This window comes from Neopelma chrysocephalum, unplaced genomic scaffold, assembly GCF_003984885.1.
Source record: "Neopelma chrysocephalum unplaced genomic scaffold, ASM398488v2 Primary Assembly neopelma1_77, whole genome shotgun sequence".
NCBI lineage: Eukaryota > Metazoa > Chordata > Aves > Passeriformes > Pipridae > Neopelma > Neopelma chrysocephalum.
In genome coordinates, this window is record NW_020897738.1 from 2,229,373 (window position 1) to 2,253,492 (window position 24,120).

Consider the following 24,120-nt stretch of genomic DNA (forward strand, 5'->3'; position numbering starts at 1 on the left):
CTTAAGGATTTTTTAATGTTTATTATAAAATAATTGCTAAATTCAAGCAAAGTTCTCTGCATTTCAGTGATGGCTTGAATGGCTTCCATATTTAGCTTATACAGTTTCTTGGCGTTCAGGAAAGGGCAAAGTTGATGTTGGCAGCTGTTAAACCAGTGTTTTAAGTGGCAACACTGAAGTTCTCCTGAACAAAAGGAATGTAAGGAGAAGCAGAATTAATAATGCTTGAGGAATGCTCTGAGATTAAAGGCCAAGGGGAAAGAAGTGTGGCTGTCTCATGCAAACGAGATAATGTGAATCTCAAGGCCAAGGAATGCTGTCTCCAACCTCCCAAGTACAAATATCATCTGCTTTCCAGTGGGAAGTGCTCCAAAGGTTGAGAACAAAGTCTTCTCGAGATCAACCTGCATTTTCTCTGTGTGAATCACAGCATTCCAAACTTCTGTGGCTTTATGCAGCTCTGAGTGAAGAAGAATAATGTGTCTTAGTAAGATTCTCTGGCATTTTCAGGGCCTTTTTGACAGGGAAAAGTGTATCCTGTCACCTGTGTGGACACCTTGTTTCCCTTGCTTAACCCTGTGTCTTCAGTGGTTTGTTAAACAATTCAGAGGTGGGGATTAGGTAATATTTCCTTCCTCCTGTTCTCTCCTGGGGGGATTCTGATGCCAATGGAACCTCAAACTTACTTTGCAATGTGTGATAAGTTTTCCTGAGGTTCATATCAGAGTTGATCAGCATGAGCCAGAGGGAGAGGAGCTGCAATAATCTCTGCTCTCAGTGTGAGGCTGAAAAACATCCCAGTTTTCTTTTCTGTGATAATGTTATTGAAAAAGAAGAGGGGAAAAAGGAAAGGAAAAGGTTGTATAATCATTTCAGCACTTACAGTCAGGAAGTGCTGCTTTGAAGTGATTGTGATCTTCTATCTTGATGTGGCAATTCAGGTAGAAAGGAAAAAGTTCATCAAGTTAAAGGGAAAAATATCTGCACAAGAAGTGTTTCTGAAATGCTCATTCCAGAACCTTCTGTGGAGCTTAAACTAAGACTTCTATAAAAACCCAGGCTTCAATAAGTATGAAACTGCAGCAGTAGTGATTTCTTGATTATTGTATTTGTGTTTTTCATTGTTCTAATCACAGATAAGCCACAGCTCTCACCCCATCACCAGCGTTGTTGGAGTCACTCTCTGAGCCATCATCATTTTTTCCTGACATCTCTCTGTTTTAAACAACATTATTGTGCTGTCTTATATACAAATGATTAATGGGGAGTTGCTCAGAGGGAAGCAAACAGCTCTTGAAAAAGCTTTGGAACCTAAACAATAAATATAGTTGATTACAAGAGATTTCTGGAGAAAACAGCTGCTTATTTCATGACTTAAATCAATGTTAAAATATGGAGTATGCCTTTCTAAGTTGGAAGAAGCCATTACACAGTCATTCTAAATGTTATGTCAGATGATAAGTTGAGAGTCTGACTCTCAAATTGTTTTGTTCAACTCTGAATACATTAAGTAATACATGGTTTTCTTTTTCTCTTCAGCTCTGGTTTAAATATCCTGTATCCTGGTGAAGCAGAAATCAATAATTTATTGAAATTGGTCTTAACTGAAGGTGAGAATGTCTGACATGTGAGAGTGTGGTTTTTCTAACTGCAAACAAAAGTGAAATACTTCTCAAGCTCTGGAGAAAGTTCAGGATATTGAGCACTACTCTGCTTTAAATCCATCCTTTTCTAGGAAATCATGGAATGCTTCAAATTCTGGAGCTCCCTTCTCAGTGGCTGCATGGCCAGGGGTAGGTTAGGTGGAGAAAAGGAAAATTTGCAAGTACACAGTAACCAAAGGTAATTTTAGTCCTTAGTGAAGGAGAAATAACCTACTGGCATTCACCATGGAATGGGAATTTGGAGCTGGAAGCAGCTGATGCTCAGTGATTTGTTCTCTCACAGGAACCTGTTTGTGTGTCAGAGTGTTTGGAATTTCAAACAGAGCCTTGTGCAGAGAAAGTGTTCAGCCTGTGACACCAGAGCATTGGGTTACACTGTAAATACAGGCACTCCTGAGCAGCAGTGGATGTTAAGCAAGATATCAGGGGAAATAAAAATAAATTAATTCTGTAAAAGGCTGCTTTGTAAAGGTTTTTCCTTTTCAGGGGAGAGGAACAGTGGGCTGTCTCAGCTGCGTGATGTTATCCTGACTAATTTAGCTGAGCAGCTTCAGAACAACAGATTTGGGAGTGAAGATGATGATCATTATAGGTAAAAAGGCTCCCCTTTATAGTGTGTGTTTGTTATTTGCTTTAGGTAAACTTGCATGAACTTCTGCTGAAATTGCTTGTTGTCTCACTGCAGTGGGACCTGAAATGCTGTCTCTGTGGTGGGTAGAATTTCATCAGGACAAGGGAAAGAGGTCTTGTGTTTTAGGACAAACTTGGGAGACTTCTGTACACTTGGTTTGGGATTCCCTGTCCTTACAGTGTTCATGGTAAACGTGGATGTTAAGTTCATACATACAGTTTTATGACATTACTCTGCATATCACATTAGGTGACTGTTCAGCAGTAAAACTGCCAGTCTTGGGTACTATTCAGGCTGGGAGGAGTCTTTTATAGGAGCCATAAGAAGTCATAGATTTGTATGACAATGTAGGAACTCCCTGGAAATCTGTTGCACTGATTATTGTTACACATTTCAGGCTTGGTTTTCTTTGTGTCTGACTCTGAAGTTGAACAGATACTTGTTTTGTTTTTGCATAATTTGTGGTACAGCTTGCAGAGACTTTGGAGCTGAGCTGTACAAAATACACAATAATTAGATTATTAACATTTTATACCTTTCTTGCTTCTTTTGAAGACTAAATGATGAACTGTTGCACTACATTCTCAAGATTGTTGTCCGAGAATCTTGTGTCTTAATCACCAAGTGCCAAACTGTATCTAAAGATGATTTTCAAAGGCTTCTTTCAACTGTGCCTGTAAGTAAAATGTGTTTGGATAAAAGCATATTTACCTTAGGCTTCTTATATTCCTTAAATCCTTCATCTTCACTGAGTATGTGGAGGTGAAACTTTTATAGTTTGTCTTAACAAATCCAGGAAAAGAATGTCTCTTGTTTATGCTGTGCAGGGAAGGAAGGAACAGTTTCTCACAGCAAAGTAAATCACACGTTAATGCTAAAACAGGTTTATATGTGGATATATTTTCCAGTTGCTCCGGGAGCTGTTTCAGTTTAAGGGGAGTTTGTTGTGTCTCAATCTTCAAAGCATCACAGCAGCTTAAAACCCAAAAAATACAGTTGTGTATAGTGATTCATACAGCAGAAAGAATTACCTTTTACAGACAAAAATGAGTGAAAGCTGACATTTGATGGTAAAAGGGTGTGGAGATGTTTTCAGCAGGATCAGGTCCCTGATCAAAAGGAGATGGGCTTCCATACAAACATGGGGAGGGGACAGGAAATCATGGCCTGTGCTGCAGGAGGGTGGGAAAGAAGTAGCACCTTCAGGAATTAAATTTAGCTCTGTGGTGGCATTATTTTCAGAATTAAATAATTCCTAGAGTACTTGAGTATTACCGTAATATTCCATACTTGAATAAAATTGTGCTGCCTCTTTGCATTTTTGTGAGTTATTTCAATAAAAATTCAGTGGTTTGCAACCGGTTTCTCCTCTAAAATGTGTATTAAGCTTTAAATCAGTAAAAAAAATTCTGCTCAAGTGAAATTATTTTTTGCTTTTGCTTGTCTTGTTCCTCAACATTTTTTACCCTTCCCAATTTCCAAGTACAAGGATTGCCTGACTCCAGGGTGATTAAAGGTTCAGATAATGCAGAGTGTGTTGTTTATTTAAAGGCTGCATCCTCCTGCTTGAGGTACCTGATGGCTGTACAGAACCACCTCCTCAGTAACACTATTTTGATTAAACCTGATGAAAATGATGACAGTGACAGCTCCTTGCAGGGAGAGACATTGAAGGTACAGGTAAACACCAAGTTTTATTCTAGTATGGCTCTCTACAGTCACTGTGCCTGTGACACCTTGTTCCTGCAGTGCTTTCTGCTGGTGGTTTTGTTGGTTTTTTTTCCTCTTGGTGTAGTTAAATAGCTGGAGAACAGGAAAAAACTGTCTCTAGTAAAGTTTGCCATTGTTCTGTGTTGAATATTCCAGCTTGGGTTCTATATTGTCAGGGAGAGCAGACACTTCCTTCCTAAATATATGTATAATGAGGTTTAAAATGTATTTTCATAAATATGTGCTAGTAAGAAAATCCATATGCCAGGAATCCTTTCGGGTCACATTACCCCCCACACTGTTTCTTCTCCAAATCACTCAGGTTGTCCTTGAAAAAGCATTTTTCAGACTTTAATAGAAAAGGGTCTTCTTATTTGCCTTAGCTGGCTTCTACTTTTTTGCATTTTTAACTTACAAAGCTTGTGTAGAACCACCTCCATCTGTTCAAAATAAAATTAATGAAGTTTGTGGGAAGGAAACTGTTAGAGGACAAGGTTTAATAATATCTATTAAAATGGTGTCATTTCATATTACCTCTGGAAAAGCCTTCAACAAACTCCCAGAAGTCAGGTTTGTCCTGGCTTCAGGTTGTCTTGTCATAGTAGTTCTTGTAATAATTCTCTAGTGGTACTGATTTCTGAATTTCTGGTATTGTTTCTGAGCTGGTTTTGTCTGCTGCTCTCAGACTGTGTGTGCTTGTAACCTGCTGCAGTGGAAAGTTACTTGTTCAGGCTCATTGAGTAAATGCTAAATACTGTGGTATTTTTCTTGTGTCACTATTCACCCCCGTTTTCATTGTCCAGTTTCTCTCTCTACAGTGCTGCTCATTCCTAGGACATTGTCACCAGTGCTGTACCTTGGCTGGCTTAACAGCTCTCTGCTGTGCTGGACTGTGGGGATTCCTTCCCTCTAGAAACTGGATGTGCATCCTGTAAAACATGCACCTAGTTTCTCCCAGCACTTTGGGGCTTAACATTAATCAAATTTAAGTGTTGGATGGCTCTCCTGCTGCAGGCCTGCCAGGTCACATTATCGTTCTTTTCATTTGGAAACCCATCGTTTTGTTCTGTTGTCCTTTTTGGGGGATTCTCCAAGAATTTAAGTATCCTGTCACTCTTTTTGTCCCCAGGAACTAAAGACCAGCATTTTGTCTCTGGCTACACAAATCCTGACAGGATGTGATGAGGTCTTAGAAATGCTGCAACAAGTCACTACAGCACTAATAAACAGTGACATTTCTGACAGAGAGCAAAGGTAAGACAAGGAGGACTTTCCTAATTTGAAAACAGTGTTGCTTTTTGTGGTTCATTGTACAAGCACAATTAGCATTAATTATTCTTTATAACTTGACCTTTGAATGTATAGGATCTGTTTATTCCTATAGCATTGGTTTAGCACTTATAAAGAATTTAGAATCAGACTCTCCATGTCAGTCCTGATAATCTATAGGTTGATGTATCCACAGGAACCTCAAATTGACAAGGTTTTAGTCAGTTACAATGATATTTATGAGTAGGATACCTGGAAATAAACTGGAATTAGCTGGGAATATTCCTGTTTATTTTGAAAATCCTGGTTATTACATCTCTAGTAGCTGGACTGGATATTTTATCCATGACAAGCCCTGGATGTTGTTGATATCCCACGTTTCATCAGATAGCAACACCTTGCCCTTCCCTGTCTTCCCTCCTCCTAAAAATATACATTGGGAATGGTATATAAACAGAAGCTGTGAACTTTTCTCTCCTTAAACAAACACCTCCCTCTCCCAGCTGTGTTTCAGGTTTCAGTTCCTGCTTTTCTGTGCCCACAAGATTAGTTGTGTTTATTGACAATACACAGTTCCTTGGAGATATTTTCAGATGGTTTCATGCTCAAATATATTTTGGTAGCTCCACATTCTTTTCATGTACTTTGAGCTGTGTGTGCTGGGAGCTGATATCCAACTGAACAAGTGCATTTGTGTTTGATGGGCACTTTCATCCTATACCCAGGGGAGCTTAGCATTTCCTAAGTAATTATTAAACTGTTGATTTACTGTCTTCTGGTCTCTGATTGCTTAGTGAGAATTGTCAGCAAAGACAAGGGCACTGACACTTTGGAGAAATAAATGTTTTCAAGATGAAGTTTCTTGGTGGTTTTTTTAATATAATGCAAATGTTCTCTGCTGAATTTTGAATTGCCTGCTACAAGATTAAACAGCTGACTAAAAAGAGAAGTGATACTCTGTGAAAATAGTTGTTCCTATGTAAACCTTGACTCTCCTTACAGGTTAAAAGGGCTGGAGCAGATCACAAAGGCTACAATGCTTGGTCACCTGCTCCCTGTCCTGCTGACATCTCTGATGCACCCCAATTTGCAGACCCTCACCATGGCTGATGCCCTGATGCCTCAGCTGGTGCAGCTGGTTCTTTATACCAGTCAGGTACGGGCTCTGTGGCAGCTCTTGGCTGCAAAGGACAAAAACTCTTTTAAAAATGGTTCTACACAGGTTCTAAAATGCTGCAGATTTTGGTCAACTTTCTGCAGTAACTGATCCACAGATCAGAGTTTAAGAATTTCTCAACAGCTGCCAAAGCTGATAAAGCTGAATGTTAAATTTCACTTGCTACCACAGTAATGATTTATTGTCAATAACAACATACAGTGGAATTGTTAATTGTTTCAGTAGTGAGCTTTTAAAGTGCTTTGCTGTTTGCATGTCCCTAACACTGTGTATTTTGGGCCACAGACTGCATTGCTGCTCAAAACCCAGTCTCCAGTTTTCTCAGAACTGAACAGTTCCCCCAGTTGTGCTTCAGAGCAGAAAGGGAAGCTCTTACCTGATGAGAGGTGATTTTCCTTACATTTGGGTCTTTTTGTGGGACAGATTCTCTGAGCTGTAATGTTCATTTGACCATTGTTGTGGGATAAATCTGAAAGCAGCAATTTTTATTTTAGTTAATTTTAAAGGCATGTTGTAGTGATTTCCAAGGTTGTTTTAGATTTATATAAGCCTTTACAAAAGGCAATTAGTTCCAATTTTTTTTTGCATATATAATTAAGCTATGAATATCTTCAGGTTGTTTACACAGAGTATGGTTTGTTTTGTTTTTTTCCCTCACCTCAAGCATTAAGAATTAATTCCAAATGTTCCTCTTCAATAAATCAGGTTAAGGAAGACCATCAAGAGAAAATGTAAATTGCTCTGGCAGCAGGAGATACAGAATTTAAACCATTGCAAAGATATTAAATTGTTTAATTTACAGAGAGAAATATAAAGTTTGAACTCCTGCATTTAAATCCTGTGTCTCAGCTCAAAGTTATCAAGCTTCTGCTTAGAAACAGAAACAAACAGCTAAATTAAATAAAAATTGCTTACTTAAAAATAGCTGTGTTGGAAAACTTGTAGCATTAAAGAACTTGTGAAAATATTTAATACATATAATGTATAAATTCCCTCAATACAGTTATGCCTAAACCCAGGAGTCGATACCTTGTGTCCCTTTGTATCGATGCTGAGAGGGGATTTTAAGTATTTGATATTTTAATGAATAGTAGAAATCTATCTGTAGAATTTTAGGACTGATTTTTCCCTGTGATTTCAGAATGCTGGAAGAGAAAGAAGAGCCAGGATTCCTCACTGGGTTGAAGATCCCTGCTCCATGGGCTGCTGGGAAGACTGTAGAGACAGTTCATCCCGTCAGGGATAACTATAAATTTAAGGAAACTGTCCACATTCCAGGAGCCCGCTGTTTGTATCTTAGATTTGACAACAGATGCTCTTCCCAGTATGATTATGATAAGGTAAGAAAGGGCCAGTTCAGAACCTCTGGAATGAGGAAGTTTTCTCAAAAGAAGTAGCGGCAGTTCTGAAATGGGATAAATATGGTGGGGGGACTAGGGGGTGTTTTGGTTTGGTTTTTCCTCTCAGAAATTTATATCAACTCCTTGGGTTTTTTAAAAAATAATTTCAGGGTGGCTCAGACTGTCAGAGTTTGACTTCTTTCTCACCTTGGCTCTTGTTCAGTTTTCCTAATTCCTCAAATTCTAATCGAGCTGCCTCCTCTCATCAGCACAGTTGGTTTAAACTGGGCAGAACTGGAGAGGTTACTTTTTTTCCTTGATGACAAATAACTTGTTTACATGGATTAATATGAACAAGTATTTTCAATTTCAAGAACACAACTAATAGCACATAAATTTGTATTATCAGAGAGCTACTTGTGCTGCTTGCCAATTCCTGCTGTCTGTTCCTTGACATAGAGCAAGTCCTGTGATACTCCATTAGTTATTTATGGGCATCTTTAATATTAATGTCACCCATTAGTGGTTAAACTCCCCCAGAAACCTCTGGGCTTCATCGTGTTCCCACTGAAGTCACTGACAGAACATGAACTTTGATGGGAGCAGGATCAATCCCTCATTGGTAGAGAAGCAGTGTGTTCTAGTCAGCTCAGCATGAGGATTGGAATTCAGGATTTCCTCTCTGCCTCAGTTTCCCCATCTGTAAAATGGGGATAATAATACTTACCCTCCTCCCCTCACCGAGCTGTGAGGGTTTGTTAATGTTGAGGAAGCGCTTTGAGAATGGAAAGCGCGGTGTAAGTGCTAAGTATTATTATTATTATTAGATTTTCTTGTTTTTCTCTTACAGTCTAACAGTGTATTTTATGTTTTGAAGTTGGTGATCTATGCTGGTCCTAACACAAACAGTAGGAAGGTTGCTGAGTATGGAGGCAATACACTGGGATATGGCAGCCGTAGTGTCTTAGGAACTGGTTGGCCCAAGGACTTAGTAAAGGTACAGTATTATCATCCAACAATATTCCCCATAGAAAAATTCCCTTTTGGAAACCATGTCAAGCCCATTTTTCCCTCATAGCAATGAAGTCCAAGCTTTTTAGTGTACATTTATCCCTGCTAAGTGAGTTATTCCTTGGGGAATAACATTAAACTCAGCTGTATGTTACGTGTGATGCTTCTCTTGTTTTATGCCTTACTGGAATTCCTGGTGGAATGTTTCAGTCCTGGAGTCTCTAATGGCACTGCTCTTCTCATGAGTACCTCCTCCTAGGAGAAGTCCCTGCACAGTCTGAGGCTGTGCAGATTTTCTTAAGGTCCCTGGGCATAAGTCTATTTTTTTTAACAGTAACCCCCAAATACAACAAGTAGGAAATGTAACTTTCCAACCATTTCTGTTGCATTTAAAAATTTCATTGGATGTTTTTGACAGAAGAATCCTTCAAACTTCTTGAAACCTCAGCATTTCAGTACTTTGGCAGTGTGTTCCCTCAGACTCTATGCACTATGATTATTCTTTTGCATGTTTGTGCTGCTGCACTGTCCCACATTAAAACTGGGTTTATGTACATAACAAAAAATCATTTTAACAAGACAATCAAGTGGTCATAAACTGGAAAGCAATTTCAGACAAGCACTCCATTGTTCACAGTTAATGGAATTTCATTTATTTCTCACACGTAGATTTTGATATTGCTCTTTTAGCAAACTCTTTGATGAATATGTTGTCATTCTCCTAATTGAAGAACTTGTCTGTCTTCCTTCAGGAAGGGCATTGTTAATTATTGCCTGGTTTCTTGCAAACAAACAATGAAAATCAAGGCTAAGTAACACACTGATAAATTCTACTTTTGATTTTACAATTATGGTGGTTCTTTTTGTTTTATTGTAGGTAGCCAGCAGCAAAATTAAGATTAAATAGCCCACTGAAAGATACCCTTAGAAAACGAGAGAATCTTAAATACAAATATATAATTGGAGATAAAATACTCAGATAGCTGTCATTACAGCAATAATCTATAAAATCAACCTGTTTGTTTGTCTCAGTCCTTAAATGTGTCTTCTTTTTTTTCCTCCCCTCCTTCCCACCAACGTGTGAAGGTGGAAGGGGACACAGTGACCTTCTCCTTCGAGATGCGGAGCGGGCGGGAGCACAACACCCCTGATAAGGCCATGTGGGGCTTTGCCTGCACGGTCCGAGCACAGGTACGCCAACATTCCAGGGAGAGGTCCAGTCTCCACTGCCTTCTGCCTCTTACACATCCCAGATCACACAGAAATGCATTTCCAAGCTGGGAGTTTGAAATTTAAATCAGAACTAACTTAGTGATTTTGGCAGCGAGACAGTTCACCTGTTGGCAGGAGCCAAGGCTCAGATGTCTGACCTCCTTAGCTGGAGATCCCTGTGGATGGGCTGTCTCATGCTTAGGGGTTTATGGAGATAGTTATCATCAAAGATGTCTTATCTACCTCCTGTCACTGGCACTGGACCTGGAGGAAGTCACTTCAGTATCCCTTGCTGCTTGCAGATCAGGGTTTCTTTGTAACAACCTGAAAATCAGAGTATTTAATGAGGAAATAATGATTCCAGCCCATAAAGAAGAGAGGGGAGGGATGCTGGGATCAAACAAAAGGAATCTTGAATCCCACTACCAGGAAGTTAGGACTGGGCCTGTGTGATGACAGTAAATGAACCAAAAATAACTTTACCTTTTCCTTCTTGGTTCAGGAAAATAATATTTAAATCCCTTATTTCTTGAGTTCTTATAAATTGCTGTTAATTGTTAAGCCTTTTTTCAGTGTACTCTGTGTAAGAGATGTGATTGACATAGAGCTATATCTCTTATCCATAAGATTATATATCAAATCTCCTATCTTGAAATATGTTGGGATGGACTTCATGGTTGATGGATCAGTTAAACTCATCCCTGTTCCTGCTTCAGGAATCCTCAGAGGACGTGTCAGGGGGTTTGCCCTTTCTGGTGGATCTGGCCCTGGGCCTTTCTGTGCTGGCCTGTTCCATGCTGAGGATCTTGTACAACGGACCAGAAATTACCAAAGATGAAGAAACCTGTCAAGAGCTCTTAAGATCTAAACTGTTACAAAGGTAAAAAAAAAAAAAAAATCCATTTTGATCAGAGTCCCCATGTGGGTTTTTTCTGTGGGAAGGCGACTTGTGTAGTTATGCTTTAAGGTGATGTTTTGATAATTTTTCCTCTAGAGTTTGTTCAGCAGTTCTGAGTTGCCTAAAACTAAGGGACTATTCTCTAGAATAGAGGGGTTTTTAGAGTAAAAGGAGGGTTGTGTTATGCTTGGTACAAGCCACACTTTGTATGTTAATATATAAATATATTAATATTTAGTCTTTGTAATGCGTTGTTGACTGATGTGTCTTTCTGAATGAGTTAGGGTGAAAAAAGAATCGTTTTTATCTGTATTTATTTTTCCAGGTGCCAGTGGCAGGTGGAAGCCAATGGTGTCATATCTCCAGCCCTTACTCCAAGTCCTTCTCCGTTGCCTCTTACTATAGATGAAGACAGAGAATTCACATATCCCTCTGATGTCCTTGTGCCTCCTGTTGGACACTACTTTGACCTGCCAAGGATTAGGCTGCCTCCAGGAATCATGATAAAGCTCAGGGAAATTTCTGGACGTGCTCGACCTCAATTTAGACCCAGTATAAAGTGGGTGGTCCTTGTTCCACTCTGATTTTTAACCTTGTTTGTGAATGCAGCATCTTGTGATTTGTAAATATGAATTGTCAAAGTTTGTCTGTTACTCCTGATTAGTCAGTTTGGCTTTCCCTCTATCCCTAGGGAAGTGATCCAGCCAGAAGTGATGGAGGAGATGGTAGTTTCATGTGTGATTAAACATTTGAACTTGGTGGATGCTCTCCAGTCCCTGATAAATTTCCAATATCAGGAAGAACACGCTGAAGAATATGATTTACTTTGTAAAATCATGGGAGAGACCTTTAAGAAACTAAATGCCATGGAGAGGCAATTGCAGGTAAAAATAAAAGATCAGACAGAACCAGAAGGCTTTTTTTTGAGAATAAAAGGGTATTTTAGAAACACAGAAATACAAAATGTACTCAGATTTTTTTCTTTTAACATCTCTTCTGCTCCTTAAGATGAACAAGTGCAATAAGTGTTATTTTTGTCTCCTGATTAGAGTGTGGCTGAGCTGGAGCAGAAGTGGCAGAACGAGGTGGATGATGCCATGCATGGGAAGCTGGAGAACAATGTCCCATTCTTTTATGATTATCACTTCAACGAGGTGAGCACTGGGGCTGCTGCGTGTGCTCGTGCTTCACACTGCCCTCCCAAAACATGTTCATGCTCTCCTTTCACTTTGTTTAGAGCAAGATGAAAGAACTGGAGCTTCTGTGTTCGATGAAGGAAGTTTCTTTTGATGGAAGTGATCTGGAGAACGTGGTGCTGGCATTAAGGTCAGTAGGTGACTGTGGAGTGAAGTGTTTTTAAGGAAGGTGCTTAAAAAATGGGCAAATGTAATCAGCTGTGGAATTTCAGTGAGTTCCAAAAGTTGTGTCTGGTTAAATTGTTCAAGACATTTGTGCTAAATATATTAATATTAGTACCTACAGCTAATTGTACCTCCTAACAAATCACTTGTTTATTTCTTTAATTTTTCTCCTTTCTACTTTATTGGCATAAAATACATTGATACCATCTGTGTTCTGTAAAGTAACCTTTCTCACGGTGGCACTTCCTTTCAGAAAGCTTTAAAACACAATTGAGTTTGCTTCTTTTATATTTCCTTCATAATCTTAGGGAGAAGTTCTTCCAAGAGGTGAATTCCCTGATACAGAAGACCTCTCATCCCCTTGCAAAAACAAAAACCTTGGTGAAGAGCTTGATGAACAGAGCAGAGCTGTTACTGCATGTCACTATTGCAGCACAGTCTGGTATCACAAGGAGTATCTCTGGGACCCCTGCAGAGACTCCAGGTAGATATTTAATTACCTGCATTTTCTAAAATATAACTTTTTTTTATTTCCCCTCTTTCACTTAAAATGAAAATTTTTTTTCTTTTTTTTAATTAATTTCATTCTTTTGCATTAAATGAAGCGAGTCTTTGTTTTCTGATTGCCATAATGAAAGTAAAGTAATGTCTGAGGAATAATATGTGGAATTTAAACCTTAGTCTCCTGATTTATTGGGGAAAAATACTTAACCAAATCAAAAGAAAACTGATTTGAAACAATACCTGGAAATCCTCAGATTTTAGTTGCGCGTTCTTGCTTAGTCTGGGTTTTTGCTTTCACTGGAATGTCCACAGTGATTTTAAAACCAGTTTGTAAATAATTTCCCACACCAGGAGTGACATTGTTTTGTATTTGATGATTTGCAGCCTGTAAATCAGCCTCTGAGACCAAAGTGATCTCCCACGCCGTGCGCCAGCCCGTGTTCCTGCGCAGCATGTCGGCCCCGTCCGACCTGGAGATGATTGGGAATGAAGACATCGAGTTTGCTCGAGCAAGTCAGAGGTACCCAGGGGTTTATTCCTTTCAGCTGCTCTGTAGTAAAGTGCCTGTGTTGATAAATTCATAAATTCTGCAAGCACAGCAGATTTGCTGTTCATTGGATCGGGTGTAACGGTCCTCTATCCCAAAGATCCAGTATCCCAGTGATCCTGTATCCCCACAGGCGCCGGCACGTCACCAGCCACAGGAGCAGCTCCTTCACTCTGCTCCAGTCCCTGGCCATCGAGGACAGCAGGGACAAACCCACCTACAGTGTCTTACTGGGGCAGCTCTTTGCTTTCATTGGAACCAACCCTGACCAAGCGGTATGGCAGCATTTCATTCTCAAAGTCAAACTTGCACCAAAACAGGAGGTGCCTGCTTTGTGTCTCCCTCACAAAATAACCCCCCCAAACCCTTGCAGGTGTCCAGCAGCAGTTTCCTGCTGGCTGCCCAGACCCGCTGGCGCCGTGGGAACACCAGGAAACAGGCGCTGGTGCACATGAGGGAGCTGCTGACGGCGGCCGTTCGGGTCGGGGGGGTGACCCACCTCGTAGGCCCCGTGACCATGGTGCTTCAGGGAGGACCAAGGTGGGTTCATTTCTCCAAAAATGAGTGTTTTGGTCTCTGTAGAAGATAATAAATTGCTTACAAAGTAAAACCATGAGAAGTGAGTTGCTGTGAGGGCACAAGTTGGCAGAGCTAAGGTTGGAACAAAGACCTTGGGCCTTGTGGGGTAAAGAGGCAGAAACTTCTAAGAAATGCTTTTATTTGTCTGTAGATGAACTTTTATACTGGGATCACACATCCACAGATATATACAGGGTATTTTACTCTGTTGATTTAATTCTAAGTTAATGTTAATTAGGTCTTAGTGGTAGTTAGCTGATACTGTCATCTAAATTTGATAAATGTTTTCAAGTATTTTGTTTGTAGTCAGACTTCAATCATGTCTGAGCTATAACCACCATACTCTCTTATTTACATATGTTTCATATGAAAACATTAAGTGACTTTCAATTTTCCATCTGAATCTCCCTTGAGTAATTCTTAACATATGCTGATTATCATTTTTTAAAGCTACGTTTGGAAGTGTGTTCACCTTCTTTAACCTAGAAAGCCTTCCATTCCAAATATCTCGCTCCCAACAGGATTGAGGAGCTCACGTGTGGTGGGATGGTGGAACAAGTGCAGGAAGCCTTTGGGGAGACGATGACGTCCGTGGTGTCCCTGTGTGCCCGTTACCCCATCGCTTGTGCCAACAGCATCGGCCTCCTGTGCACTATACCTTACACAAGGTATGGATTCGGGAAGGGAAGGAGGCATCCACACCTGTCCTTATTAGCCTTTGCCTCAAGGAGAAGCATTGTATAGTATAAACATACTCCATTTCTTCACCATGAGGGGCATCTGAGAACATCCTGTTAAATTAGCTCAGAATACAGAGTTTCATCTGGGAAGGACAAGGGAGACAGAATCATCTTTGTGCAAAATGAACTGATTAACTGCAGAGTTAACAGCAGGTTCTGGGTTCTCGTTGTGTCTGTTAGTGATTGAAAAGTTCCTTAAGTAAAACCTGCATTTCTCTTCTCCAGGAGCGAGGAGAAGTGTTTGGTGCGGAGTGGCCTGGTCCAGCTCATGGACAGGCTGTGCAGTCTGAGCAGCCAGACAGAATCCAGCTCCAATGAAAAGCAGACCAAGAAACAGAAGGTGGCCACCATGGCCTGGGCTGCCTTCCAGGTGCTCGCCAACCGCTGTGTGGAGTGGGAGAAGGAGGAAGGTAGGAACACTCCAGATATCTTTCTGTCGAGTGCCTGAGGAGTGGTGTAAATGGATTTAAAACAGGGTACTTACTCACATGACTTAGTACTGTGGGGGTTCTTTAGAACACACAAGTGATAACAAAAATAAGTCAATTTTCTTCTCGTTGTTTTTTAAACTGTAGCTTTATTTTCCCCTCCATATGAGAGTGTTAATTTTGCAGATAATTGCAGGTCTTTACTTTGTTCTGTCTAGATGTAACCAGAGACCCTGAGCTGTCACTTTGGCATTTCTCCTGTGATAGGGTTCACCTGTAACATACGTAATCTTATAGACACGTGGCTGTTGGCTAATGGGACGTAAATGCTGTATCAGGGTTTATTTTTTTGTAGGTGTGCACATTCATTTTTGATGACAACTGTGTATTCTTGCATTCCTCTTGAAGGTGGTTCCACAGATGCTGTTCACTCAGGGCTGGCTCGTCAGGTCTCCAGCCTCCTCACCAACCACCTGGCACGAGCCACTGAGTGTTGTGGCAACCAGGCAGCAGGGAATGATGCCCTTCAGGATGTCCTCAGCCTTCTTAATGACCTGTCAAGGTACCAGGCCTTTTTTCCAGACTATTTTTTTTTCTGTGTATGAATATTCTTTTGGGGATTTTTTTCAAACCATTCTGAATCTTGATTGTAAACTGACAGTGTTCGATCAGTGCTGTCAAGTTGCGTAACCGTTGTTGCAGATGTTTTGTCAGACACTGAAATTGTTTTTAATACATTTTTAAATAATCAATTTGTTTTGAATTTCAAGAGCATCATCAATCAGTTATTTGTTTTCCAGCAGCAGACTCCTGTTTTTGCCCTTTCAGGAGTCACATAGGTAAAGCCATCCTGAGCCAGCCAGCCTGTGTGTCCAAGCTCCTGTCACTTCTCTTGGACCAACGTCCTTCTCCAAAGTTGGTCCTTATAATCCTCCAGCTGTGTCGTGCTGCTCTGCCCCTCATGAGTGTTGAGGACTGTGGAAATGTGGAGTTGCCTCCCTGGAGTTACTCGGTGCCCTCTCTGAACAGCGAGCAGGATGATCCCAGTGATCCAGCCTCCAAGATTGCCTCCCTGCTGCTGGCAAAGCTGGCGGATTACGTAGTACCAGGTACCAGCAGCTGTTTGGTGTTGTGCTTTTGTGAGAAATTGCAAGGAAGTCGTGTTTTATGGAATCAGAGAGTGGAAGGGACCTTGAAGATCTTGTTCCACCTGCTGCCGTGGGTAGGGACACTTTCCACTAGACCAGATTGCTCCCAGCCCCATCCAACCTGGCCTTGAACACTTCCAGGGGTGGGGCAGCCACAGCTTCTCCAGGCAACCTGTTTCTGCAAGGAGCTTTTATATGGACAGAAAGCTGAGGTATTGGAAGGTATATGATATGTCAGTGCTGAAAGAAGGATATTCCTGTGACTTTCCATCTGCCTCCTAATTTACCTGTTCTCAGACCGAGGTGTGTCTCAGGGATGATTCAGACCTGTCTGAGGAGTGTTAGTATTAGTTTCAAGGGTAGAAAAATTTGTTGATGAGCTCATGGTTGTGTTTTAATTTGTTTTCTTTTTTCCTTTCTGTTTCAAGGATGCCAGACAGTTCTTTCTCCAACTGCCTCTGAGCCAGATACTACCTTGGCAAAAGCCAGCCCTAAAAATTCCATAAAAGGTGATAAAGACCCTGGAGAAGAAAGCGAGGCAGTGGATGGTAAACTCTCTATTTTTATTCATAAACGAGAAGATCAGTCATCCCATGAAGTCCTTCAGCCATTACTAAGGTAATCTTAGCTCACTGGATTGGAATTAGCAACCAGTTTTGCCAGTTGACTTTATCTTCTTTTTATTTTTTCAGTGCTGCAGCTGTAGAAAAGTCCATCGTAGATGTAATAGCAAATAGGAAAGCAAAGTATCTTCCCAATTTGTTGTGTTTACTGGCAAAACAATAAGATAATGCAAAGGAACAGAACATCATCTGTCTGAAAACAATCACATGAAAAATTAGCTACTTAGAGTCAGTTTTTCTGATGGAGTATCATTTGTCTTGTTTATGGTGTGACAGACTGTGTAGGACTAACAAATAGAACTGTCAAAGCAAAGTGGCTTTAAAAGCATTGCTTTTAATAATGCATAAGCTGGACAGTAATTTGCTATTAAACCTTCTTTAGTATTCTCAGTGCCCACCTGGACGTTGGGATCGCTGAATGTCAAACAGCCAATGTTACCTCCTCTTGCATTTTGTCCTGTTTGTTTCATCTTCCCCCCTTCCATGTTGATGTTGAACCCATACTCTAAAAATTATACTTAAAGGTACAGGTGAAAGGTTAACTGAGAACCCTTGGGCATTTGTGATCAATAAAAGTCATGATGCTTCTTTTTGAGGGGGGAAGGGATAAATTGCTTTGCAAATAACTACATTCAATAGCATTAAATTCCTTCTGTAAAATAGTGCTATTGGGAATGTCTGTAACTGCCAAGGATTTCTGTTACTGTTGACCCTTTTAGTTGCTAGAGTTGCTTTCAAATAATTTAAAAAGACCCATAATATATTAAATTGGATTGTGTAGTTCAACAGCGTTTTCCACCAGTGAGAACAAAGCTCATGTGTTCTGTTTTCACTCCAACAGTAGCTCAGAAGGTCGCCCATTCCGACTGGGAACTGGAGCCAACATGGAGAAAGTGGTGAAGATGGATCGAGACATGACAAAAGTAAGGAAAGGAATAACTGAGGAATTATTCAATATCAGAATTCTTAGTTTTTACTGAGGTTAAGTCCCCTTTGTTGAATGTTGTTTAACTTACAGAACTGTTCAGAAAGGTAATTTTATGTGTAATATTTGCCTTATATAGTTGTTGATGTAATTACAGGGGTAAATGATGAAAAAGAATTTCAGCTCATGTGTCCTCCAGCCATTGTTGGTCATATTTCAGCCCCTTTAATATCCTCCTTTGGGAAGCATTTAATGCACATTTATAGTATGAATTTTAAGCCACATATTTGAATTAAAATGTCATGTATATTTTTGGACACGTTCTTGATTATTTGCACCAGAAATATTCATTTGTGGCTTTTTGATCAGAGAAACTCTACTGTTCATCTAAAAATGGAATATTAAAGTCTATGAATTGATCCCTGATCTGTTTGTAGATGATAAAAGCAAGAGGAGGAAAGAACTTGTCTTATGCCTGTGACTAATCCACACAAAGGAGGTTGTTTTGCTGTGTTCTCAGTACTTTGACATACACAGAGGGAGGAGAGTGCCCAAACAGATGTAACATTGATATTTATCTTTCATTTCATTTGCAGAGTGGCTGCTGTGAAGTTATTACAGAAGAAGCTGCTGCAGCTCTTCGAAAGGCAACAAAGTGGGCACAGTCTGGGCTGATAGTGAGTGTGGGACCACCCATAGAGACTGTGAATCCAGAAACCACGAGTGGGTTGTCCACTGGGGACAAAAAGAAGACAGCACAAACATCTATTTGCAGAGAGAGGAATTCTGAGCTCGCCAGGTGGGTCCCTCAGAGTCTACATTCTGCCTGTCCGTGCACCAGGATTTGTAGAAAACAATCTGGCTGTTCATAAACTTCCCTTTTTTTTTTTGTGCTGTATATTGTTGACAACTGAGGCTTCTTTTCCTTGTGTGGCTTTGGAATTGATGGTGGAATTGCCTTTGTGTTGTGCGCAGGACGGACCCCGTGAGGCCGTTCATCAGCGGGCACGTTGCCAACAGCATGGCAGCAGAGGTGATCGCGCTGCTGCACAGCCTGCTCATGGCCCCAGAGTCCAATGCAGCCCAGATCTGGACCACAACTGCTGAGAAAGTGAGCAAACTGAGCATTGAGTATCAAACTCACCAAGCATGTGTTCATTAGTTAAGAGAACTTAATTATTAGCAAGTTTCTAAGTTACTCCGTTTCAATTTACCCCGTGGAACACTTCAGACTGGGGTGTGTGACTGCACAGAGCCAGCTCTCTTTAGCAGAAATTCTGTTTCACTCCTGTGTGGAAAGAAAATTAAAATTATCTTATTTTCTCTCTCTCTGTCTCTTTTTTTTTTTTTTTTTTTTTGAATCTGCTCAAATTTTTTTAAGAGTTAACATAAAATCGATTCCCAACCAAAGCTGACATTCAAGTTTTATTTACTGAATTTAAAAAAAACTACTAGAAAGGGGATTAAATTACTTTGGTACTTTATGATGAAAACACTTGCTGAAATTTTCCATAAATCTGCAGACAAACTACACTATGATTAAGCATTACCCTTACAACTTTTTAATGCCTACAAAGAACAGAAAAACTTTCAGATCACTCACCATATCTTAGGGTTTAAACGATCATTTAATAATAATAAAAAGAATAAGAATAATTTATTTATTATTAATAATAAATTAATAAACAATATAATATACGCAATAATATATAAATAATAATAATCAAATAACCAGAAATTATCCATCACTAGATAATGTGTTGTGATGCTCTAATTCACCTGTCATTCTTTCCAGGCATTAATAATAGTTTAGGGAGTTCCCTTGCCTTTGGGTAGTTATTCTGTTTGCTGTTCATTCCTCTCACTCCATGGCCTCTGAAGGTAGAAAATGTTGGCTGGAAAGCACAGCACGTTCCTTTTATGTTCCTCTGAATCCTGCAGCACCTAATCTGCTGCTCTTTGAGAAAAGACTTTTGCTAAGATTATATTCTATTCTAAAAGTTACTGATGAATGGACGTGGCTTTGATGGTGTTCACACTTCACAGAACTTGGAATATTCTGAGTTATATAATTCTCTTCAAGAACAAAAATAATTCTTCTGAGACTGTGTGGGCTGGAGGCTTGGGGCGTTGGGTTTTTGTTCGAGTTGTGCTTTGAAGTCATTCTCTGGTGGTTTTGCTTCTGTCTCCAGGTTCTGTCTCGGGCTCTGATGTACATTCCACAACTTGGGAAATATGCAGAGAGCATTTTGGAGAATGGGAGCAGCAGTGGAAGGAAACTTGCTAAACTTCAAAGAATTGCTCGGCAGGCAGTGGCTGCCCTGTGTGCTCTGGGGGGCTTTAAGGAGACAATTAAAATAGGTTCTGAAGTCCAGGTAATTCAGCGCTGTTCCTATTTTATATCTTAAATGAGAATTGGTGCTTTCCTACTGTTTTCCCTGCATTGGGAGACTCGTGTGGTTGTGAAACAGCTGCAATGACACTTGTGGAGACTGGTCCTTAAAATACCCACCTCTGGTGTGGGGTTGGTGTGTGGTGTCAAACACTCACTGATCCTTGTTTGTAACACCTTCAATCTTATGCAGCCCTTCTTTGGTTGTAGGTTTTAGGTAAAGGAATAGCAGGAAGCATTGGAGTTGTGGCATCTATTAATGAACAAGAAGGTATAGCTACGGTCAAATTCCCACCTTCCAGTATAGACAGTAGAAAGACCTCCCAAGCAGCAGACACATTAACTATTCCGTTATCTAGGCTCTGTGTTCCAAGATCTGAGGTACGGGAGTTTTCACAATCCAATATTGTCTAATAGCAAATATTTATTGATTTCTGTCACAGCACACTGACAATTAATCTAAAGCACGTAAAAAAAGTCTGTTTCATCTTTGATTAAAGATTCTTTGGAAAGTTTGCTTATGATTTTAAACATATTTTAATAATATCTATATTTAAGTTCTCATTTGAGTAATATGAATATTCATCTTTTGTGCTTAAAGATGTTCCATTGTGTACTGTGTTGGGGTTTTTTTTTGTTTTATTTTTGTTTTTTCTTTCTTTAACTGGTATTTTGTGATAGTACAATATGAGAATTAACTCCAGGTAATAAAACACCCTCATTTCCTAGAAACTAACTACTTGAATTTAACTTTTTACCGTGCCCCCCCACCATCAGGCATTGCCTCTTCATAAACTGTCCATTACTGAGAAGGTAGTACAGGCAGTCCAGTCCATGTTGCTCCCTCAGGAGGGAAGTCTATCTATTCACACCTCACTTCCTGCAACAGGAGATGGCTCAACTCCAGTAATGGCAGTGGTCCGGCTTCTTGCTGAAATAAGAACCAGGTGAGTCCCTGGGGTTTGCCCAGTCCAGGCTGTTTGTACACAAATAGTCAAGGGAATTGCATGACTTCTTGTTTTCTTCCTCTGTGGGTGTTGACATAGGACAGCAAAAATTCCTGTGTCTTCCTTAAGTGCAGTTGAGTGTTCGTGAGTCCCAAAAACAAAGTGTTCCTGTATCACTGCCTTGAGCCTCATATAAATCCACTTATGAAGCAGGGCAGAGCTGTCATTGGGGAGGTTCTAGTGGACAACTAAGCAAGCACACAAATAGATCAGTTGACATGCTGGCTTTTAAAACAGCCTTGAATTCAGTACATGAAAAAACAGCTTTGAGTAGTCTTGAATTCAATACATGTAAAGACAGCTTTGACTTCAACATACACTTTTGTAATGCTTCAAATGTATTCTTTTTCCATTAAGAGCATGCCTGGTGATGGCTCAGCTGTTGGAAGACAGCTCATTTTGTGAAGAATTCATTCAACAGTGTCCAGCTGCTGTAGAAGTGCTGAATTTGGTGGCCCAGGAGTGCAGCCCTGGTACGTGTCCGACACCTTGTGCAGCTTCGTTGTCACATTGGGGTCAGAAACAGAAGAGCTTTTAAAGTCATTGCAGTGTTTTGTCCTCCAGCTACTCAGAGTTCAGGAACTGGCACAGTACAGCATGTCTTGTCATTGCTGCAGAGCTGCTGATGTAAGAGCAGCTAATAATCACACTAAATCATTAAACATCAGGCATAAATTTAGGCCAGAACTTAATCTTTGTATCACAGAAGATGCCAATCCTGGGACTATGTCTTTTTTGAACCCTCTCTACTTTTCTTGCTTCCAGTGTATCCTACCCTGTAATCCTTGACATCACCATTTATATGTTTTCTTTTTATGATCTTTTTGCTGTTTTTTACAATGCTTTCTTATCACTGAGCTCTCAATTTCCTTCCCTCTTGTTTAAGGATAAGCAGTGGGCCCAGCAGAGGTCTTAGTTCAAGAGCAAGTTTTAAGAACATGTCAGAGGAAAAGTGGCTAAAGCAAAGGATGTTTAGGGCAGGAGCCAAGTGATTACCACTGATCTCCAGTGTAAAAGGAGGAGCACTGATTTTTTTTTTTTGACAGTAGGCATAAATTCTTTTGACTTCCTGCCTTTGCTGGGCCATAAACGTGCTCACTAAAATGAACTTTATATCTTAATTAATATAAGTGTCTTTGCTAACCAAATATAAATTAAACATGAGGAAAACACTTGCGTACATTAGACTTTGCCCCTGATTTTGTTATTTAGGTGAGACTGATCGAATCTCTTAAGAGTGCAAATGTCATATTTATTCCTGTGTTAAGAAGACATTGTTGGACTCCAGTAACTAATTTGCTGGAAGCTCATGCCTTGGTGTGGTTTGTTATTGCAGGGGAGAGGCTGCTGGTGGTGGAAATGCAGTGTGAGAGGTTACGGATGTTGTACCGGGACTGTGCCCGACCTCCCCCTCCTCCCCTCCAGGCAGACAGAAGGCAGGTGAGCACAGAAACAACTCAGAGTCCTCTGCCCTCAGTGAACCTACTGGGTGCAGAGGGTCTGCCTGTGCTGGTGGAGCCAAAGTGGTTGGATTCTTATTTAAACATTTCATTGAATGTGAATTTCTGTGATGGGATGTGGCTGCAATTGTGGCAGTTGTATTAAATGTGCACCTCAAAGAGTGTGTGGTTGGATTTCAGAGGATGAATTTAGCTGTGATTGGTAGAATAAACTGCTCTGTTGTGTTTGCAGCCCAAAGAAATCACGTGGAGCCCCTCCAGAGTGTTTCCCCCTGTGAGGGCATGTATGTTCTCCTCACACCTGGCAGCTGTGACCTTCCTGGCTGATCCCAGTGCAGGGGGGGGGCTCCCTCGGGGCACCTTCATCTATGCCACCTCACCTGTTCCAGTGCAGGTGAGAACTCACAACTCTCCAGCAGTTTGTGTCATTCAGTATTCAACAAAGGAAAAAAAAAAAAGAAATTTCCTTTTTTACCTACATTTTGTAGGTATTTTTTTTTAAAGTACTCTTATTCTTTTTAAAAAGTATTCTTATTTTTATTTCTAGGCACCATCATTCTACTGGGAAATTGAAGTAGTGTCCTATGGAGATACAGATGATGACACTGGACCAATAGTTTCATTTGGATTTGCCACAGAAGCTGAAAAACGGGATGGTGCTTGGACAAACCCCGTGGGCACCTGTCTCTTCCACAAGTACGTTGGAAATGCACATCAGAAATCCTGGTGATGCTCAGTACATTTGTAAGCGGAGGAGTATTAATAGTAGGAGTACACATAGTAGGCAACATGCTCTTTTTAACTGAAATGTTAAAAAGATGGACTAGAGTATCCTTGCAAAATAAAGAGAGTTGAGTTGCCTTTTCATTCTCACAGCTGGAGGTGGGTTGGAGTCCTACTTTGTTTCAGTACTCTGGTTAATTTTTCTCCTTATTGCTCCCCAGCAATGGACGAGCAGTGCATTACAATGGCTCCAGCCTGCTGCAGTGGAAGAGTGTCAGACTGGATGTGACTCTCTCCCCTGGTATGTGAGAGCTTAGCTAAAATACTTATCTGCTAAATCAGAAAATCCTCTAAATGTCAGAGAAACAGTGGATGAGAAAACCAATTAAATCCTTCTTTTTATATTTTTCTCCAGGTGACGTAGCAGGAATTGGATGGGAAAGGACAGAAGGAACTCCCCCTCCTCCAGGGCAGCCAGCAAAGGGCAGAGTTTATTTCACATATTGTGGGCAGCGACTCGGGCCGTACCTGGAGGATGTCTCTGGTGGAATGTGGCCAGTTGTCCACATTCAGAAAAAGGCAAGCTGTAACAGAAATATATTGTTTTATATACTTTCAGAAATACTAAAAGCATAAAGTACTGAGCCTGCTTACCTATCTGTAAGAAGTAAATTAATCACAGAATATTCTGAGTTGGAAGGGAGCCACAAGGATCATCGAGTCCATCTCTTGAGTGAATGGCCCATATGGGGATCAAACCTACAACCTAAT

The 24,120-nt window shown here is 40.4% G+C and overlaps 1 protein-coding gene across 4 annotated transcripts in view; it reads left to right on the top strand.

The window, feature by feature from the left end:
• The window catches only part of HECTD4 (HECT domain E3 ubiquitin protein ligase 4), a 70,892-nt gene that overhangs the window by 22,811 nt on the left and 23,961 nt on the right, over positions 1–24,120 (top strand). The window contains exons 14-49 of one of the 4 annotated variants that reach the window (XM_027689491.1): positions 1,540–1,610; positions 2,151–2,256; positions 2,851–2,971; positions 3,847–3,975; positions 5,135–5,259; positions 6,277–6,430; positions 6,737–6,837; positions 7,593–7,791; positions 8,642–8,788; positions 9,889–9,993; positions 10,731–10,894; positions 11,238–11,471; positions 11,604–11,796; positions 11,962–12,066; positions 12,150–12,238; positions 12,582–12,757; positions 13,162–13,297; positions 13,458–13,599; positions 13,698–13,864; positions 14,425–14,571; positions 14,869–15,053; positions 15,480–15,633; positions 15,900–16,180; positions 16,648–16,837; positions 17,684–17,765; positions 18,364–18,566; positions 18,743–18,878; positions 19,960–20,142; positions 20,370–20,540; positions 20,937–21,106; positions 21,524–21,639; positions 22,503–22,606; positions 22,859–23,020; positions 23,174–23,322; positions 23,571–23,650; positions 23,765–23,928. In XM_027689491.1, the coding sequence (XP_027545292.1) occupies positions 1,540–1,610; positions 2,151–2,256; positions 2,851–2,971; positions 3,847–3,975; positions 5,135–5,259; positions 6,277–6,430; positions 6,737–6,837; positions 7,593–7,791; positions 8,642–8,788; positions 9,889–9,993; positions 10,731–10,894; positions 11,238–11,471; positions 11,604–11,796; positions 11,962–12,066; positions 12,150–12,238; positions 12,582–12,757; positions 13,162–13,297; positions 13,458–13,599; positions 13,698–13,864; positions 14,425–14,571; positions 14,869–15,053; positions 15,480–15,633; positions 15,900–16,180; positions 16,648–16,837; positions 17,684–17,765; positions 18,364–18,566; positions 18,743–18,878; positions 19,960–20,142; positions 20,370–20,540; positions 20,937–21,106; positions 21,524–21,639; positions 22,503–22,606; positions 22,859–23,020; positions 23,174–23,322; positions 23,571–23,650; positions 23,765–23,928 (5,341 nt within the window). The remainder of the gene's footprint in view (positions 1–1,539; positions 1,611–2,150; positions 2,257–2,850; positions 2,972–3,846; positions 3,976–5,134; positions 5,260–6,276; positions 6,431–6,736; positions 6,838–7,592; positions 7,792–8,641; positions 8,789–9,888; positions 9,994–10,730; positions 10,895–11,237; positions 11,472–11,603; positions 11,797–11,961; positions 12,067–12,149; positions 12,239–12,581; positions 12,758–13,161; positions 13,298–13,457; positions 13,600–13,697; positions 13,865–14,424; positions 14,572–14,868; positions 15,054–15,479; positions 15,634–15,899; positions 16,181–16,647; positions 16,838–17,683; positions 17,766–18,363; positions 18,567–18,742; positions 18,879–19,959; positions 20,143–20,369; positions 20,541–20,936; positions 21,107–21,523; positions 21,640–22,502; positions 22,607–22,858; positions 23,021–23,173; positions 23,323–23,570; positions 23,651–23,764; positions 23,929–24,120) is intronic. The other 3 variants (XM_027689494.1, XM_027689492.1, XM_027689495.1) reach the window with 3 other exon arrangements.